Genomic DNA, 21,107 nt, shown 5'->3' with positions numbered 1-21,107 from the left:
AAAAATTTTAGCAAAAAATAATTTTTTTTTTCGCTTCAATACAGAATCTCTATAACAGAATTTTATACAATTATATTACTATTTCAATCCTACGGTAGGTCTTGAATTGTAGATGACTGATGTTCAGTATTAATACTAACCTTTAGTACACCTGTATGATATTTTGAGATGTTTATTTCAACGATAGCCAGTAAAATTTTACAAATTTCCTTAATTTTTTACTTTCGAATATTTTCCGTAACGCATCATCGTCATGTAGTCGTGTCAATTCGTGAATTGCCGTTCTTACACCTGGACATCTGGACATTTTTTAGTATAACATTGTAAATAGCTTGTGAGCAGGATACCCATAAAAAATATTATTAAGCTTGGATTAATAATAAGATGCAATGCCAGTAACGATTCCTGTCTGTGGGAGAAAGCAAATAAAATTCATTGAAATAGGCAAAAAACTATACAATTTCAGGCCTTGTTGCGCCCCCTAAGAGGACAGTAAATTTGGCCCTGTATGTTGTCTACAGTCATTGTGACAATTGACAAGTCAGGTGTTGTGGCCACATAAGAAACATCAAGAATGCTCCTCAATTACTTTATTCCTTAATAGACTATAAAACGACCCCCCCCCCTTACAAGGTTTCACTTTGATCAGTCTTCCTTTTTCCCCAAAGTTAACTTCATTAACTGTATATTATAACTGTGGAAATAACTGTTCTGCTTCAATTCATTTTTCTAGCCAAAATTTAAAACTTCGTGACTCATATTCATTTCTGCGCCCGTCTAGAAATCAACAGCTGGGTAGAGGGGCTTGCCCCCCTGCCACCACGCCACTGTTGCCGCCCGGTAAATCCCTGGTTACTACCCTGTAAATATATGCTTATATAAAGCCTCAAGTAATAATTTATATCATTTAATCTCAAGGTTTCTTAAGTTAAAGACGAAACGTAATTATTAAAAAACCTTTTATCTTTATTTCTGATTTATTGCCGTGATGGCTTTTTTAAAAGTCTTATGTTGGGCTATTATGTTCATTATGAAAATGCACTTTCCTCCTGGCAAATCTCTGGCCACGATATTTAATTGTCATCTGCAATTATGTCTTTCTGGCTTTCACGTTTCATTTAATTTCAATATTAGTGAAATGAGTTGACAGTTTAACATCATATGATTATGCCAAAAGAAAGATTCTGTTACAATCACTTGCTAAATGGTGAGAACACAGGAAGAAAAGAGTATTTTGGGCAAAATGAGGCTCATTTTAAACGATTTTCTTTTCTCTACAATCCCCTACAATTTACAGTTTTCCTGTAGGTTTCCCCTACCACCTACAAACCACTAAATCCCGCTACTGTAGGGATTTACGAGTGGCAGCACTGTTAACAATACTAAATATATATTACCTTAACAATTTTGTTAAATTAATACTACTTTAAACTTTTAGTTCCACATGATATCAATTTCCATTGACAATTGGGTTGTGTTGTGAAATATTGCTGCAGTGTAAATAACCACTTTGAATTTTATATTTTTATGAAATGAACAGTCAATGGTGAGCACAAATTGGCATACTTTATGATGCTTAAGTTTCGTAAAATGGCGTAAAATATCGGTATCGGCACAATATCGGCATTTTAATATCTGCTAATTGGTATATCGCTAAATATGTATATTGGTGCATCACTAGTGATAACACTTTAACATTTCTCAGAACCCAAGAATACCAGCCATGGACAATACCAACAAGTCATTATGTACAATCAAAGCTCCAGGTACTGAAACATAAATTCCCTCTTTGTTTTACAAATCAATGTTTCAAATTTCAAATGATCAACGATAAATTTCAAACGATCAACGATCAACGATAAATTTCAAATGTTAAAATCAATAAATCATGTTTTAATGGAGTTTAACTAGTAGAATGTAACAAATATACAGGTATACCTCCATTCTTCAAGAACACTAACAGTCAGTAATATATAACCAACGACCACAGTAAATACATAACAAGGAAAGACCACACACTCAGTCAAACGCCATTATGTGTCCACAGGAGGCATAAGAAATGACAACTCACATAGGTACAGCATAGCATCAAAATCTCTATACAAATGAGAAAAAAACAGTTGTATAAGAAGATGGTTGTATATGATACAAACAAGGTTTGCTGGGCACATTTTTTTAGCAATCAAGCCAATTTTGTCTCTCATTATCTAAACATACGTTGAGATGGATTTACTATCGATGTTGGAGGAGGGTCATACCCCTCTTATTAGAAGCAACACACTCAAAGTAGCTTTCAAAATCTAATCCAAACCAAACCATGCCCTATACAAACTCCTCTTGGATCAATCTCTGGCTTATACATCCAGGAGTCAATATAATTTAGTCATATTTTAAAACCCTCCTTAAGGTTTCTCAAAACAATGATAAAGTCATAAAAACAATGAAATAAAACATTTGCAAGTTGTAAATATACAATAATGTAACAAAATGCAATAACAGTCCCTGCCATAACTCACTGTAAATTTTAAGTAGATTTTTCTTTGTCTTTGGTGACCCAATCTACAATTCAGCATTTGCATGACATTGCCAAAATTATGAACACTTTCAACAGTACCATGGTTTTGGCTATGTGCATGTGTGGAAGTAGGCAATGATGAAACGAAAATAATATCTAACAAATTGAAAAATATAAGTCAATTGATTTCAATAACTTTTGGTTCAAAATAATGTTGTGCTGAAGCTAACAATCAACAAAATTGAGGAAATTTTTTAAGCATATTAATAATAAGTAATTGCATAGTTTGCAAAACATGGATTTCTAAGTTCTTCTCATCCTTCAGACTAGTGCTGTTTTAATTTGATAGTTAAAAACTCACTTGCGCAAGTTTCTTTCCAAATTGCACAAGAAACCATGCTATTACCTACATGCAAATTTATTCATCATTTTAACTCATACCTTGCTAACTTTTGAAATAACCAATTATGATGCAAGTGTTAACTCCAATCATTTAATGATCATGTCATTCATCAACTGGAGAACAAAGATAAACAACAGGGAACGAATGATTACAAAGGACATATTTCATAACTAAAATGAAAATATTCACATCATTTTGTTGATAAAATAAATGCTGATAATCAAGATATATGTTTATGTTTCAAACACATTTATGAATGGCGAGTATTACTTTCTTCAACTTATGAAGTAACCATCCTTCCTCTAAATTGCTTTTGTTAAAGCATTCACCCCCTCCTGACTCTGTCATAAAATAACAACCCCTCCTACCAGGTACTTTAGTAAAAGTTTTCTTTCCATGAAATCTTTTCAATTTTTTGCCATTTCAGGAATGCATTTTTGTAACGTTTGTTTCTTCTGTAATTTGTCAGCTGCATGTTTCACAATGAAAACTAGATGCAAATTTTACTGTCAAGAAGATGAATTTTATGATATTTCAAAGAAACCAACAAGTTCACTGTGAAAATTTGAAATTATATTGAAATCAAGTAATTTCCGTTTGCAGCCGTAATTTCCGACGAATCTGTCAATTTGACAGTTTCCACAACTCAATGCTCAACTCTATCCTCTCTGTCATTAAAATTAAACCAAGAACAAGTACACCCCCCACCTCACCTGAATATGTTAAAGTATGAGATACTTTGTGTCGTTGTTCTTGCATACTAACTAATCTTGATACAGTCTTTGTTTGAAAGACGTTTTAGCAGCATTCAACTCAATAAATGTTGAAAAACACATTGCAAGAGTGGGTAAAGACGGCATTTAAATGTAAAAGACATCTCCGATCATGGTACGGGGATTTCCGGCTGTTAGACAAAGCCTATCACGCATGCGCCACATTTCCGCCAAAACTTCAAATGTAATACAAAACATTCAAAACCTACGGTAAACGTTGAATATTTACTTGGCACTGGGTGTGTATGATTTTAAATAGCAATAAACGTCTGAATTCAAGTTTAAAAGCTTGAAACATTTGGGAACTTTCTACATCAAACAAAGTTTTATCGATAATTTCAAGTTGCTTCGTCTCTGGATTCAAGTAGGTAGCAATGATGAAACGTATTTAATTTGAACGATGGAACTTTACTTTTTAATTATATTAGTTCAATGTTGTTATCTTCATTAAATGTTTTTACATGATGTACTTTAACTGTATTTGAGTGATTTGACTACATATCACATCATGAAATATAATTGCAACCTTTGTATATTCTCCATGATTTATAAGGAATTAAATATGTAGAAACATGATACATTAGAAGTTTTTAAAAGTTTTTATGACATCATCTATGCCCAGCTTATTTTCTTTGAATGCTCGTTTTAACGTCGCGGCACTTATTAGTTCCCTTATGTTCACCGTCCAAATGCGGCGCCAATACAAACACTGTACTAAAAAACTATAAAAGCTCATATTGTGTGACAATTTATGCGGGGGGCGCGCAAGATTGATAATTAAAGGAGAAAGTATTTATATATTGGTATGTTTTAATCTTTTGTTAAATCCATACCCACAATTGATTTCCATAGAAACTACTAAAGTAGGACATGCATATACGAATATTTGCACCCCCTGAATTATCGAGCTTGCGCAGCCTCTGTTACCTTGAAATAAATGTGTTTTCACACATAGAGGACAATTGTATGGTGGAGGCTGCCCTAATCTTGATTTCATTTTGATGGTCTCGGACAAAACTCTTTTACACAATAGAACAGCTTCAACGGTAGTGGTGTTTCAGTTTCGTCTGAAGCGTATGAAATGATCGACATGTTTTTCTATCTGCTGTAGTATAAATCAACAAAGTTACAAGTTCATTGCGATTTTCAACAAAAACTATTTTTGAGATAAACATTACATCTCCAACAATTTGCTTTAAAAAGATTTCGTGCAAGCGTATGACACGTCGTTCACTGGGAATTTCTTTTGTAATTTTTACTTTTGACTATAAGAAGTATAGTTTTTTAAAAAATGAAATTGCTTTCTTATAGTTTTTAAAACAACATTAAAAACTGAAGTCATGAAGAAATTTGCAAATAAACAGGTATGTTTTAGAAAATGGATAAAAGGAAAGGATGAGCGCTAAGTAAAAATTTTCACATTTTTTGGATAAATTTCAATCAAACGTTTTTACAGGTTTCTTCTAAAAGAATCGGTAATTCGTCGACATCAAAACCCAAGGTCAAAGATATAAATGACAAAAAAACTAAATCCATTATTAAAAGAAAATCTATCAAATATAACTGTAAAGCTCTGAAAAAGACTTCTCTAAGACGATCATTAAGAAAGTCAGCGAGAAAGATTTATACAGAGGAAGATGTACCTTATGATGATCTTAACATTTGTAAGTACTTTACTTTTAGTGTAGAGTCATGAATAGTTAAACATCAGTTCATTATTGTGATTTGATATTTGCTTTAAAATTGTGACCAATGCAGTTGTTTTAACGATGGAGAACGTTTTTCGAACAAATTTCATTTCTTTGAAGTACATCAATGGAAGGGAACATCAAATGCTATGAAGACACTTCCAAAAGATCTTTACATAAATACCGCTACAATCCCCAACGCAGGCAGGGGTGTTTTTACAAAGAAAAAAGTGGAAATTGACGCTCCTTTTGGACCATACAGAGGAGAGGTACTTTCGCTTAAAGACGCAGAGGATGGAAGAGATCCAGCGTATATGTGGGAGGTGAACATATTTAAATAAAGGAATAATTTCATTTTATTAAAATATTTTCTGCCTGTTCTACTTTCACCATGCAGATATTAAACATACATGCTTTGTCATAATTATTTATCTGTCCGTGTTTACAGATTGTACAAGGAGGAAAGGTTGTATATTGCATTGATGGTAAGGATCTTGCTCAAGGTAATTGGATGAGATTTGTGAATTGTGCAAGATTTGAAGAAGAACAAAATATAATTGCATATCAATATAATGGAGAAATTTACTACCGAGTTTATAAAGAGATTGAAGCCCATAAAGAATTGCTTGTTTGGTATGGAGATGAGTATGCTGAACAGTTGGGAATATCCTTGTTTGATGAGGAAGATAATGACAAACATCAGTTTGAAGGTTAGTCAGTTTACGTATGCAAAGTGCCTTAGTTATGTATGATCATTCAGTTCTTTATCCTGTGATGTAATTCTAACTTTTTTTAGTTGGAGGTCACAGCTGTAGACACTGTGGAAGGATGTATACTTATCCCGATTATTTAGAGAAACATTTAAAACGATGTCCAATGCTTGTTTGTACGAATCCCTGGGAATGTCCACGTTGTGGTCGAAAGTACAGTAGTGAAGACTATCTAAATGTTCACATGAAAAATGAATGCGGAAAAAATCCACGATTAAAACGACATGTGAGGGTTCAAACAGGAGAGAAACCTTATCAATGCAAACATTGTGGTAAAACATTTAGACACCTTTCTAAATTGAATGAACATGTTAGGATACATACTGGAAAGAAACCTTACCAATGTGAAAATTGTGGTAAAAGATTTACACTGCTTGGTAACTTAAGACGTCATGGTATGATACATACAGAAGAGAAACCTTGTAATTGTGAACATTGTGGTAAAACATTTTCACAGAATTGTGATTTGAATAAACACCTTAGGATACATACAGGAGAGAAACCTTATAAATGTGAACATTGTGGTAAAACATTTACCCACAATAGTGCCTTGAATAGACACGTTAGGATACATACAGGAGAGAAACCTTATAAATGTGAACATTGTGGTAAAATGTTTTTACAGAATTGTGATTTAAATAAACACCTTAGGATACATACAGGAGAGAAACCTTATCAATGTCAACATTGTGGTAAAACCTTTACACTGCTTGGTAACTTAAAACGTCACATAAAGATACATACAGGAGAGAAACCTTATCAATGTAAACATTGTGGTAAAAGATTTGCACAACTTTCTAACTTAAAAAGCCACGTAAGGATACATACGGGAGAGAAACCTTACAAATGTGAACACTGTGGTAAAACTTTTATATGGGATATAGCCTGGAAAAAACACCTTAGGAAACATACAGGAGAGAAACCTTATCAATGTCAACATTGTGGTAAAACATTTACAGGGCATAGTGAGTTAAATCAACACCTTAGGATACATACTGGAGAGAAACCTTATCAATGTGAACATTGTGGTAAAAACTTTAATAACAAGAGTCACTTGAAAACACACATTAGGATACATACTGGGGAGAAACCTTATCGATGTGAACATTGTGGTAAAACATTTACAGAGCATGGTAGCTTTAAACGTCACTTTAGGATACATACTGGAGAGAAACCTTATCAATGTGAACATTGTGGTAAAACATTTACAAACAAGTGTGACTTGAAAACACACATTAGGATACATACTGGGGAGAAACCTTATCATTGTGAACATTGTGGTAAAAGATTTAATAAGTCTAATAATTTAAAAAGACACATGAAGATACACACAAGAAAACCTTATGTGTGAACATTTTGGTAAAACATTTAATGAGATGAGTAACTTGAAACAACACGGTAAGATCCATGCTCGTAAGTAACATTTATGATATGAATACTGTGGCAAGGGATTTACAAAGAATTGATTGAGAGTAAGGCTGACAATGAGAAGGCCTTGGCCCTTCTAATCTTGTGAAGGACTGCCATCATGAAAAAATGAAATCCTTAGAGAAATTATGATGGAGGTAATCAGTGACGATATCAGCCTGATCTTTTACTCCCACAATTCAAATATGTCGATGTCTTTACAAAATTGGTTCATTTTATTGTCTTCCGGTGATTGAACACAAAAATATTTACATTGTAGCAGTGAAAAACGTGCTGGCTTTGCTATTGGGGGTCACGTTTTTCATCCCACCATGTAATTTAATATTATATAAATAACTATTTTATATAAATCCCTCATTACTTGTAATTTAATAATGTCTGATGATACATTGAGAGTCAAGACGAAACGTTACGCTAATGAATAAATATTTCTTTTTTATACATTATTTTTGTATTGAAGTGCTCTTTTAAAAGCACTTTGCTGGGATTTAATATTTATAATAAAAATTCGCTTCCCGCCCGGTACATCCCAGGTTACTACCCTGTAAATATATGCTTATATAAAGCCTCAAATAAAAATTTATATCATTTAATCTCAAGATTTCTTAAGTTAAAGACGAAACGTAATTATTAAAAAACCTTTTATCTTTATTTCTGATTTATTGCCGTGATGGCCTTTTTAAAAGTCTTATGTTGGGCGATTATGTTCATTATGAAAATGCACTTTCCTCCTGGCAAATCTCTGGCCACGATATTTAATTGCCATCTGCAATTATATCTTTCTGGCTTTCACGTTTCATTTAATTTCAATATTAGTGAAATGAGTTGACAGTTTAACATCATATGATTATGCCAAAAGAAAGATTCTGTTACAATCACTTGCTAAATGGTGAGAACACGGGAAGAAAAGAGTATTTTGGGCAAAAATGAGGCTCATTTTTAAACGATTTTCTTTTCTCTCTACAATCCCCCTACAATTCACAGTTTTCCCCGTAGGTTTCCCCTACCATCTACAAATCACTAAATCCCGCTACAGTAGGGGATTTCCCCTACGAGTGGCAGCACTTTTAACAATACTAATTATATATTACCTTAACAATTTTTGTTAAATTAATACTACTTTAAACTTTAGTTCCACATGATATCAATTTCCATTGACAATTGGGTTGTGTTGTGAAATATTGCTGCAGTGTAAATAACCACTTTGAATTTTATGATTTTTTATGAAATGAACAGTCAATGGTGAGCACAAATTGGCATACTTTATGATGCTTAAGTTTCGTAAAATGGCGTAAAATATCAGTATCGGCACAACATCGGTATTTTAATATCTGCTAATTGGTATATCGCTAAAATTGTATATTGGTGCATCACTAGTGATAACACTTTAACGTTTCTCAGAACCCAAGAATACCAGTCATGGACAATACCAACGAGTCATTGTGTACAATCAAAGCTCCAGATACTGAGACATAAATTCCCTCTTTGTTTTACAAATCAATGTTTCAAATTTCAAATGATCAACGATAAATTTTAAATGATCAACAATAAATTTCAAATGTTAAAATCATGTTTTAATCAAGTAAAACTTGTCAGAATGTAGCAATTATACAGGTATACCTCCATTTTTCAAGAACACTAACAGTCAGTAATATAAAACCAAAGACCACAGTAAATACATAACAAGGAAAGACCACATCCTCAAACGCCAGTATGTGTCCACAGGAAGCATTCGAAACGACATCACACCTAGGTACATCATAGCATCAAAATATCTATACAATTGAGAAAAAAAAGTTGTATAAGAAGATGGTTGTATATGATACAAACAAGGTTTGCTGGGCACATTTCTTTAGCAATTAAGCCAACTTTGTCTCTCATTATCTAAACATACGCTGAGATGGATTTACTATGGATGTTGGAGGAGGGTCATACCCCTCTTATTAGAAGCAACACACTCAAAGTAGCTTTCAAAATCTAATCTAAACCAAAGCATGCCCTATACAAATTCCTCTTGGATCAATCTCTGGCTTATACATCCAGGAGTCAATATCATTTAGTCATTTTTTAAAATGCTCCTTAAGGTTTCTCAAAACAATGATAAAGTCATGAAAACCAATGAAATAAAACATTTGCAAGTAGTAAATATACAATAATGTAACAAAATGCAATAACAGTTCCTGGCATAACTCACTGTAAATTTTAAGTAGATTTTTCTTTGTCTTTGGTGACCCAATTTACAATTCAGCATTTGCATGACATTGCCAAAATTATGAATACTTTCAAAAGTACCTTTTTTTGGCTATGTGCATGTGTGGAAGTAGGCAATGATGCAACTAAAAAAATATCTAACAAATTGAAAAATACAAGTCAATTGATTTCAATAACTTTTGGTTCAAAAGTTGTTGTGCTGAAGCTAACAATCAACAAAATCGAGGAAATTTTTTAATTGCTTAGTTTGCAAAACATGGATTTCTAAGTTCTTCTCATCCTTCAGACTAGTGCTGTTTTAATTTGATAGTTAAAAACTCACTTGCGCAAGTTTCTTTCCAAATTGCACAAGAAACCATGCTATTACCTACATGCAAATTTATTCATCATTTTAACTCATACCTTGCTAACTTTTGAAATAACCAATTATGATGCAAGTGTTAACTCCAATCATTTAATGATCATGTCATTCATCAACTGGAGAACAAAGATAAACAACAGGGAACCAATGATTACAAAGGACATATTTCATAACTAAAATGAAAATATTCACATCATTTTGTGGATAAGATAAATACTGATAATCATGATATATGTTTATGTTTCAAACACATTTATGAATGGCGAGTATTACCTTCTTCAACTTATGAAGTAACCATCCTTCCTCTAAATTACTTTTGCTAAAGCATTCACCCCCTCCTGACTCTGTCATAAAATAACCACCCCTCCTAACAGGTGCTCTAGTAAACGTTTTCCTTCCATGAAATCTTTTCAATTTTCTTGCCACTTCAGGAATGCATTTTTGTAACGTTTGTTTCTTCTGCAATTTGTCAGCTGCATGTTTCACAATAAAAACTAGACGCAAATTTTTACTGTCAAGCAGATGAATTTTTATGATAATTCAAAGAAACCAACAAGTTCTCTGTCAAAATTTAAAATTATGTTGAAATCAAGTAAATTCCCCTAGCAGCCGTCATCTTTGTAGTCTTTATGCAAATGTAATGAAATCTCGATTTGAATTTAATGAAGACAAACCAAATGGTCAAATTATTAACAAGCATTTGTTAACTCAATACACATTGTTTAATGTATCAATGCTCATATGTAATTTATAGCTTTAATGGAAAGTCATGTACATTTAGAAATCTTGACGAATCGGTCAATTTGACAGTTTCCTCAACTCAATGCTCAACTCTATCCTCTCTGTCATTAAAATTAAACCAAGAACAAGTACACCCTCTCCCTCACCTGAACGTGATAAAGTATTAGATACTTTGTGTTGTTCTTCTTGCATACTAACTAATCTTGACACAGTCTTCGCTTGAAAGACGTTTTAGCAGCATTCAACTCAATAAATGTTGAAAAACACATTGCAAGAGTGTGTAAAGACGACATTTAAATGTAAAAGAGATCTCCGATCATGGTACGTTGATTTTCGGCTGCTAGACAAAGCCTATCACGCATGCGCCACATTTCCGCCAAAACTTCAAATGTAATACAAAACATTCAAAACCTACGGTAAACGTTGAATATTTACTTGGCACTTGGTGTGTATGATTTTAAAGAGCAATAAACGTCTGAATTCAAGTTAAAAAGCTTGAAACATTCGGGAACTTTGTACATCAAACAAAGTTTTATCGACAATTTCAAGTTGCTTCGTCTCTGGATTCAAGTAGGTAGCAATGATGAAACGTATTTAATTTGAACGATGGAACTTTACTTTTTAATTGTATTAGTTCAATGTTGTTATCTTCATTAAATGTTTTTACATGATGTACTTTAACTGTATTTGAGTGATATGACTACATATCACATTATGAAATATAATTGCAACCTTTAGATATTCTCCATCATTTATAAGGAATTAAATATGTAGAAACATGATACATTAGAAGTTTTTAAAGGTTTTTATGACATCATCTATGCACAGCTTATTTTCTGTGAATGCTCGTTTTAACGCCGCGGCACTTATTAATTCCCTTATGTTCACCGCCCGTATGCGGCGCCAAAACAAACACTGTACTAAAAACTATAAAAGCTCATATTGTGTGACAATTTATGGGGGCGCAAGATTGATAATTGAAGGAGAAAGTATTTATATATTGGTATGTTTTAATCTTTTGTTAAATCCATACCCACAATTGATTTCAATAGAAGCTACTAAGGTAGGACGTGCATATATGAATATTTGCCCCCCCTCAATTATCGAGCTTGCGCGGCCTCTGTTACCTTGAAATAAATCTGTTTTCACACATAGAGGACAAATGTATGGTGGAGGCTGCCCTAATCTTGATTTCATTTTTGATGGTCTCTAACAAACCTCTTTTATACGCTGGAACAGCTTCAACGGTACTGTTGCTTTAGTTTCGTCTGAAGCGTATGAAATGATCGTCATGTTTTTCTGTCTGCTGTAGTATAAATCAACAAAGTTACAAGTTCATTGCGATTTTAACAAAAACTATTTTTGAGATAAACATTACATCTCCAACAATTTGCTTTAAAAAGATTTCGTGCAAGCGTATGACACGTCGTTTACTGGGAATTTCTTTTGTAATTTTCAATTTGACTGTAAGAAGTATAGTTTTTTTAAAAATGAAATTGCTTTCTTATAGTTTTTAAGACAACATTAAAAACTGAAGTCATGAAGAAATTTGCAAATAAACAGGTATGTTTTAGAAAATGGGTAAAAGGAAAGGATGAGCGCTAAGTAAATATTTTCACATTTTTTGGTTGAATTTCAATCAAACGTTTTTACAGGTTTCTTCTAAAACAATCGGTAATTCGTCAACGCCAAAACCCAAGGTCAACGATGTAAATGACAAAAAACTAAATCCATCATTAAAAGAAAATCCATCAAATATAACTGTAAAGCTCTGAAAAGACTTCTTTAAGACGATCATTAAGAAAGTCATCCAAAAGATTTATACAGGAAGATGTACCTGATGATGATCTTAACATTTGTAAGTACTTTACTTTTAGTGTAGAGTCAGGAATATTTTAAACATCAGTTCATTACTGTGATTTGATATTTGCTTTAAAATTGTGACCAATGCAGTTGTTTTAACGATGGAGAATGTTTTTCAAACAAATTTCATTTCTTTGAAGTACATCAATGGAAGGGAACATCAAATGCTATGAAGACACTTCCAAAAGATCTTTACATAAATACCGCTACAATCCCCAACGCAGGCAGGGGTGTTTTTACAAAGAAAAAAGTTGAAATTAACACTCGTTTTGGACCATACAGAGGAGAGGTACTTTCGCTTAAAGACGCAGAGGATGGAAGGGATCCAGCGTATATGTGGGAGGTGAACATATTTAAATAAATGAATAATTTCTTTTTATTAAAATATTTTCTGCCCGTTCCACTTTCACCATGCAGATATTAAACATACATGCTTTGTCATAATTATTTATCTGTCCGTGTTTACAGATTGTACAAGGAGGAAAGGTTGTATATTGTATTGATGGTAAGGATCTTGCTCAAGGTAATTGGATGAGATTTGTGAATTGTGCAAGATTTGAAGAAGAACAAAATATAATTGCATATCAATATAATGGAGAAATTTACTACCGAGTTTATACAGAGATTGAAGCCCATAAAGAATTGCTTGTTTGGTATGGAGATGAGTATGCTGAACAGTTGGGAATATCGTTGTTTGATGAGGAAGATAATGACAAACATCAGTTTGAAGGTTAGTCAGTTTACGTATGCGAAGTGCCTTAGTTATGTATGATAATTCAGTACTTTATACTGTGATACAATTCTAACTTTTCTTTTTAGTTGGAGGTCACAGCTGTACACACTGTGGAAGGATGTATACTTATCCAGATTATTTAAAGAAACATTTAAAACGATGTCCAATGCTTGTTTGTACGAATCCCTGGGAATGTCCACGTTGTGGTCGAAAGTACAGTAGTGAAGACTATCTAAATGTTCACATGAAAAATGAATGCGGAAAAAATCCACAATTAAAACGACATGTGAGGGTTCAAACTGGAGAGAAACCTTATCAATGCAAACATTGTGGTAAAACATTTAGACAGCTTTCTAAATTGAATGAACATGTTAGGATACATACTGGAGACAAACCTTACCAATGTGAAAATTGTGGTAAAAGATTTAGATATCTTCGTAACTTAAAACGTCATGGTATGATACATACAGGAGAGAAACCTTATAAATGTGAACATTGTGGTAAAAGATTTTCACGGAATTGTGCTTTGAATGAACACCTTAGGATACATACAGGAGAGAAACCTTATCAATGTCAACATTGTGGTAAAACCTTTACACTGCTTGGTAGCTTAAAGCGTCATGGTACGATACATACAGGAGAGAAACCTTATCAATGTAAACATTGTGGTAAAAGATTTGCAGTGCTTGGTAACTTAAAAAGTCACCTAAGGATACATACGGGAGAGAAACCTTATAAATGTGTACATTGTGGTAAAAAATTTTCACGGAATTCTGCTTTGAATAAACACCTTAGGATACATACAGGAGAGAAACCTTATCAATGTCAACATTGTGGTACAACATTTACAGAGCATGGTAGCTTTAAACGTCACTTTAGGACACATACAGGAGAGAAACCTTATCAATGTCAACACTGTGGTAAAACATTTACTCAGGTTTGTAGCTTAAAAAGTCACGTAATGATACATACTGGAGAGAAACCTTATCAATGTGAACATTGTGGTAAAAGATTTAATAGGAAGAGTAACTTGAAACAACACGGTAAGATCCATGCTCGTAAGAAACATTTATGATATGAATACTGTGGCAAGGGATTTACAATAGATTGATTGAGAGTAAGGCTGACAAGGAGGAGGCCTTGGCCCTTCTAATCTTGTGAAGGACTGCCATCATGAAAAAATGAAATCCTTAGAGAAATTATGATGGAGGTAATCAGTGACGAAATTAGCCCGATCTTTTACCCACACAATTCAAACTTTTCGTTGTCTTTACAAAATTGGTTCATTTTATTGTCTTCCGGTGATTGAACGCAAAAATATTTACATTGTAGCAGTGAAAAACGTTCTGGCTTTGCTATTGGGGGTCACGTTTTTCATCCCACAATGTAATTTAATATTATATAAATAACTATTTTATATAAATCCCTCATTACTTGTAATTTAATGTCTGGTGATGCCTTGTGAGTCAAGACGAAACGTTACGCTAATGAATAAATATTTCTTTTTTATACAATATTTTTGTATTGAATGGCTCTTTTAAAAGCACTTTTCTGGGCTTTAATATTTATAATAAGAATTCGGTTCCCGCCCGGTACATCCCTGGTTACTACCCTGTAAATATATGCTTATATAAAGCCTCAAGTAAAAATTTATATCATTTAATCTCAATATTTCTTAAGTTAAAGACGAAACGTAATTATTAAAAAATCTTTTATCTTTATTTCTGATTTATTGCCGTGATGGCTTTTTTAAAAGTCTTATGTTGGGCTATTATGTTTATTATGAAAATGCGCTTACCTCCTGGGAAATCTCTGGCCACGATATTTAATCGTCATCTGCAATTATGTCTTTCTGGCTTTCACGTTTCATTTAATTTCAATATTAGTCAAATGAGTTGACAGTTTAACATCATATGATTATGCCAAAAGAAAGATTCTGTTACAATCACTTGCTAAATGGTAGTAGTAGTAGTTTTGTATGGTAGTCACACCTCCATGTATGTCTCATGAAGCCAGCAGAGATTGGAGGTGTGGTTCCGAGAGTTCGACATCGAAGTTCGGAGACTGGGTTTGGATCATTCTTAGTTTTCCTTCAGTGAAGTACTTAAGCCCCTGCACGACTACAACGTGATAATCCAGGCGCAGGGGCGCTAAATGAACACAGGAAGAAAAGAGTATTTTGGGCAAAAATTAGGCTCATTTTTAAACGATTTTCTTTTCTCTCTACAATCGCCCTATAATTTACAGTTTCCCCGTAGGTTTCCCCTACCATATACAAACCACTAAATCCCGCTACTGTAGGGAATTTCCCCTACGAATGGCAGCACTGTTAACAATACTAAATATATATTATCTTAACAATTTTTCTTAAATTAATATTACTTTAAACTTTTTAGTTCCACATGATATCAACTTCCATTGACAATTGGGTTGTGTTGTGAAAGATTGCTGCAGTGTAAATAACCGCTTTGAATTTTATATTTTTTTATGAAATGAACAGTCAATGGTGAGCACAAATTGGCATACTTTATGATGCTTAAGTTTCGTAAAATGGCGTAAAATATCGGTATCGGTACAATATCGGCATTTTAATATCTGTTAATTGGTATATCGCTAAATATGTATATTGGTGCATCACTAGTGATAACATTTTAACATTTCTCAGAACCCAAGAATACCAGCCATGGACAATAGCAACAAGTCATTATGTACAATCAAAGCTCCAGGTACTGAAACATAAATTCCCTCTTTCTTTTACAAATGATCAACGATAAATTTCAAATGATCAACGATAAATTTCAAATGTTATTATCATGATCATGTTTTAATCAAGAAAAACTAGTCATAAGCTAACAAATATACAGGTCCCATTCTTCAAGAACACCAACAGTCAGTAATAAAACCAAAGACCAGTAAATACATAACAAGGAAAGACCACACCCTCAGTCAAACGCCAGTATGTGTCCACAGGTAGCATACGAAATGACATCTTACACAAGTACAGCATAGCATCAAAATCTCTTTACAACTGACAAAAAATACAGTTGTATAAGATGGTTGTATATGATACAAACAAGGTTTGCTGGGCACATTTTTTTAGCAATTAAGCCAACTTTGTCTCTAATTATCTAAACACAAGTAGAGATGGATTTACTATCGATGTTGCAGTAGGGTCATACCCGTCTTATCAATAGCAACACACTCAAAGTAGCTTTCAAAATCAAATCTAAACCAAAGCATGCCCTATACAAATTCCTCTTAGATCAATCTCTGGCTTATACATCCAGGAGTCAATATCATTTAGTCATATTTTAAAACCCTCCTTAAGGTTTCTCAAAACAATGATAAAGTCATAAAAACCAATGAAATAAAACATTTGCAAGTTGTAAATATACAATAATGTAACAAAATGCAATAAACAGTGCCTGGCATAACTCACTGTAAATTTTTAGTAGATTTTTCTTTGTCTTTGGTGACCCAATCTACAATTCAGCATTTGCATGACATGGCCAAAATTATGAACACTTTCAAAAGTACCATGTTTTCGGTTATGTGCATGTGTGGAAGTAGGCAATGATGAAATGAAAAAAATATCTAACAAATTGAAAAATATAAGTCAATTGATTTCATGAACTTTTGGTTCAAAATGTTGTTGTGCTGAAGCTAACAATCAACAATATCGAGGAAATTTTTTAAGCATATTAATAATAAGTAATTGCATAGTTTTCAAAACATGGACTTCTAAGTTCTTCTCATCCTTCAGACTCATGCTGTTTTGATTTGATAGTTAAAAACTCACTTGCACAAGTTTCTTTCCAAATTGCACAAGAAACCATGCTATTACCTACATGCAAATTTATTCATCATTTTAACTCATACCTTGCTAACTTTTGAAATAACCAATTATGATGCAACTGTTAACCCCAATCATTTAATGATCATGTCATTCATGAACAGGAGAACAAAGACAAACCACAGGGAACCAATGATTACAAAGGACATATTTCATAACTAAAATGAAAATATTCACATCATTTTGTGGATAAAATAAATGCTGATAATCATGACATATGTTTATGTTTCAAAACACATTTATGAATGGTGAGTATTACCTTCTTCAACTTATGAAACATCCTTCCTGTAAATTGCTTTTGTTAAAGCATTCACCCTCCTAACTCTGTCATAAATTACCCACCCCTCCTACCAGGTGATTTAGTAAATGCTTTCTTTCCATGAAATCTTTTCAATTTTTTGCCACTTCAGGCATGCATTTTTGTAACGTTTGTTTCTTCTGCAATTTGTCAGCTGCATGTTTCACAATGAAAACTAGATGCAAATTTTAATTGTCAAGAAGATGAATTTTATGATATTTCAGAGAAACCAAAAACAAGTTCACTGTCAAAATTTGAAATTATGTTGAAATCAAGTAATTTCCGTTTGCAGCCATCTTTTAGTCTTTGTGCAAATCTAATGAAATCTCGATTTGAATTGAATGAGGACACAACAAATGGTCAAATTATTAGCAAGCATTTCTTAACTCAATACACATTGTTTAATGTATCAATGCTCATAGGTAATTCATAGCTTTAATGGAAAGTCATATACATTTACAAATCTTGATGAATTGGTCAATTTGACAGTTTCCTCAACTCAATGCTCAACTCTATCCTCTCTGTCATTAAAATTAAACCAAGAACAAGTACACCCCTCACCTGAATGTGATAAAGTATGAGATACTTTGTGTTGTTCTTCTTGCATACTAACTAATCATGACACAGTCTTTGCTTGGAAGACGTTTTAGCAGCATTCAACTAAATAAATGTTAAAAAATACAGTGCAAGAGTGTGTAAAGACGACAATTAAATGTAAAAGAGATCTCCGATCATGGTACGGGGATTTCCGCCTGCTAGACAAAGCCTACCACGCACGCGCAATGTTTCCGCCAAAACTTCAAATTTAATACAAAGCATTCAAAACCTACGGTAAACGTAGAATATTTACTTGGCACTGAGTGTGTATGATTTTAAAGAGCAATAAACGTCTGAATTCAAGTTTAAAAGCTTGAAACATTTGGGAACTTTCTACATCAAACAAAGTTTTATCGACAATTTCAAGTCAGGGGCGGATCTAGAGTATGTCAAATCCGTCGCGCGACTGATGTTTGAAACTCAAAACTTACCTATTCATATTAGTTAAAAATTCATTAATTATTCTTACTTTATTATCGCATTTACTTCGTGATAAAAATCCAGCTTTATTTATTATTGAAAACTAATAACTAATCCAATGAATATCTCCTTGGTAACCAGATCAGTTGAATTTTAATTGACCTGGAATAACCGACTGATAAGCGGGGTGCCTTGACTGGTTCGACGGATAAAGGAGTCTATGAACGCCAAAAACGCTTATTTCATTGGTCAATAGCCAGATCAGTAGACGATCTGGAATAATCTCGACCGATAAGCGGGGTGGCCGGACCTATAAGGGAGTCCACTTGCTATCGTGTAATTGGTTCGTTTAAATTTTTGTCTTACTGTGATTGGTTTGACCTATTTCGACTGATAGCCAACTAAACTAACATAGTCAAGCTCACTGTCTGAATTGAATGTTTGATCGTTTCATAATAGTTTTCTAAAGCATGATAGAAACTAAACTACAATCAGATGGAATTTATGGAAATCTTTTACAAATTCATATATTGACATGAATACTGCTTTCCAAACTGGTAATTTTTTCAAGAGGGCGAAAAATTTATGGACGAATTGTAAATGCTTGGCAAAGACGATCTCGCGAGCGACATTTCAGTCATTGATGTTCAAAAGCAAGCCAACATTGTTTTGAGTTTTATCAGCAGAAATTTACATCCAAAATCGTAAGTAAAGGACAACTGAAGTGTATGAATGAATGTAATATATCAAAGTCAATTTATGCGAGTGTGTGATGCGATTTATGTTAATATGGCGTATGGTAAGCAGATAGATGCTTCTAAAATTGTTGCCGAAGGACTTTTAGCTATGATTTCTTTAGTGCTTGGGGAATCGTGACCGTTATATGGCAGCCAAATCCTACATTCCTGCAAATATATTTCAATGGACAAAAAATCTGTAGCCATAAGGCGCCATACTATTATTTACTTTATCATAAACAAATGTTTGGGCTTTTCAGTTTATGATCATTGATCATTCAATCATTGGACAGTTATACTACATATTGTTTAAGATTTGAGAAAACTAACATTGATTACATGAGAAGCTGTTTACTATAACCTGTGATTTTGAGTCTTCTGATCCATGAAGCTTTTTATTTTGACAATTTGACTGGAATGGTATTAAACCTTAGTATTTCACATACATGAAATGTTGTCCCATGTCACATATTGTCCCTTTTCTAACTAAACACCTCATGTAGAGATGTAAAGTTGTGTTAATCTACGGCTCATACCAGATTGTTTGCCATAAATTCCAAAGGGCTATTGATGTATGAAAAGCATTTTCTATAAAGTAAAAATGTCTTCCTATGTATGCAGATAAACCTTGAAATTTGGCAAAACAGCAAAGTATTTTTCATGATCACTAGGTAATTTTTCTGATGATCATTATAATTTCTAAACTAAATTATTTCAGATTTACATTTAAACGAGCTTTGATCATATGAAAAGATATTTATCATAACCAGTAAGCATGACACCTGAACCAATTTTAACATTCATGTAAATATATAATTAAAGACATGTTGGTTACATTCTGTTTGTATTTGATAATACAATGCTACTAGTGATTGCTATATAGCACACCTTGAAGAAGATAATAGTCAAGTGAAATGTCTAATAAAAATTTATGGCATTAAGCTGTCCTTAACTACAAATTTTCACTCTGATAGTTTTTGCTTAATCTTTGGCAGAAAAAAATTTTGAGTTTTTTCTCAAAAGGTGAATTTGCTAATACTGATGTGGAGATGGGTAAAGGGTTACAATAAACTTGCATGGTTTGAAGTCTGAGCTTTTCTATATCTATGAACTGTCACTTGTAGTACCAAATTTCTAACTTAACTCATTACATAGAGGTTTGAATGGGGGTCTCTAGGGGGGTCTATGCCTGCCAACTTGGTAGAAAATTTTAAAGGCTATATCTGTTTTTGAATATAGCATTATTGTAAAATATATTTTACGTTCCTAGACGTGCTAATGAGCCATATATTTGGCATAATAATGAGCCTAAATATTTGGCAAAACATTCAAGTATTGTTCACTTCATTTTTTTTTTTTTGAAAAAAACGTAACCAAAATGTGTTGTATTTACGCAAAAACGATGCCCACAAAATACATTTTGTAATGCTCTAAAACGCTGAAAATGGCATTTTTAAGGCTCTGAAATTCAAAATTTCTCAGGAGAGATAGCCTCAGACCCCCCCCAGGTGCGGAGTGCCTCCGACGTTTTATGACTGATGTTTGAAAAATCCTAGATCCGCCCCTGTTTCAAGTTGCTTCGTCTCTGGATTCAAGTAGGTAGCAATGATGAAACGTATTTAATTTGAACGATGGAACTTTACTTTTTAATTATATTAGTTCAATGTTGCTATCCTCATTAAATTTTTTTTACATGATGTACTTTAACTGTATTTG

General features: G+C 33.1%; 1 protein-coding gene and 2 long non-coding RNA genes across 4 annotated transcripts in view; 1 reads left to right on the top strand and 2 right to left on the bottom strand.

Annotated features, from left to right (window-relative positions):
- The window catches only part of LOC124441572 (zinc finger protein 721-like), a 30,942-nt gene that overhangs the window by 6,631 nt on the left and 3,204 nt on the right, over positions 1 to 21,107 (top strand). Inside the window, exons 2-9 of the mRNA XM_046992048.1 lie at positions 5,003 to 5,355; positions 5,500 to 5,702; positions 5,828 to 6,089; positions 6,176 to 7,496; positions 12,660 to 12,748; positions 12,894 to 13,096; positions 13,222 to 13,483; positions 13,573 to 14,544. Of these exons, the coding sequence (XP_046848004.1) occupies positions 5,529 to 5,702; positions 5,828 to 6,089; positions 6,176 to 7,496; positions 12,660 to 12,748; positions 12,894 to 13,096; positions 13,222 to 13,483; positions 13,573 to 14,544 (3,283 nt within the window). The 5' untranslated portion in view covers positions 5,003 to 5,355; positions 5,500 to 5,528. The remainder of the gene's footprint in view (positions 1 to 5,002; positions 5,356 to 5,499; positions 5,703 to 5,827; positions 6,090 to 6,175; positions 7,497 to 12,659; positions 12,749 to 12,893; positions 13,097 to 13,221; positions 13,484 to 13,572; positions 14,545 to 21,107) is intronic.
- Positions 9,130 to 11,220, bottom strand: LOC124441505. Of its 2 annotated transcripts, XR_006946978.1 has the most exons (5): positions 11,037 to 11,220; positions 10,423 to 10,643; positions 10,191 to 10,322; positions 9,772 to 9,925; positions 9,130 to 9,352 (listed from the first exon to the last, which is right to left on the bottom strand). It is a non-coding gene; the product is annotated as an uncharacterized LOC124441505 (long non-coding RNA). The 2 variants fall into 2 exon arrangements; XR_006946979.1 differs by lacking the exon at positions 10,423 to 10,643.
- Positions 16,048 to 18,327, bottom strand: LOC124441509. Its single transcript, XR_006946984.1, has 4 exons — positions 18,199 to 18,327; positions 17,366 to 17,497; positions 16,926 to 17,080; positions 16,048 to 16,514 (listed from the first exon to the last, which is right to left on the bottom strand). It is a non-coding gene; the product is annotated as an uncharacterized LOC124441509 (long non-coding RNA).

Source organism: Xenia sp. Carnegie-2017, unplaced genomic scaffold (assembly GCF_021976095.1).
Source record: "Xenia sp. Carnegie-2017 unplaced genomic scaffold, XeniaSp_v1 HiC_scaffold_20, whole genome shotgun sequence".
Classification (NCBI taxonomy): domain Eukaryota; kingdom Metazoa; phylum Cnidaria; class Anthozoa; order Malacalcyonacea; family Xeniidae; genus Xenia; species Xenia sp. Carnegie-2017.
Note: the sequence above shows the minus strand (reverse complement) of the source record. Positions and strands in the feature narration are given on the sequence as shown.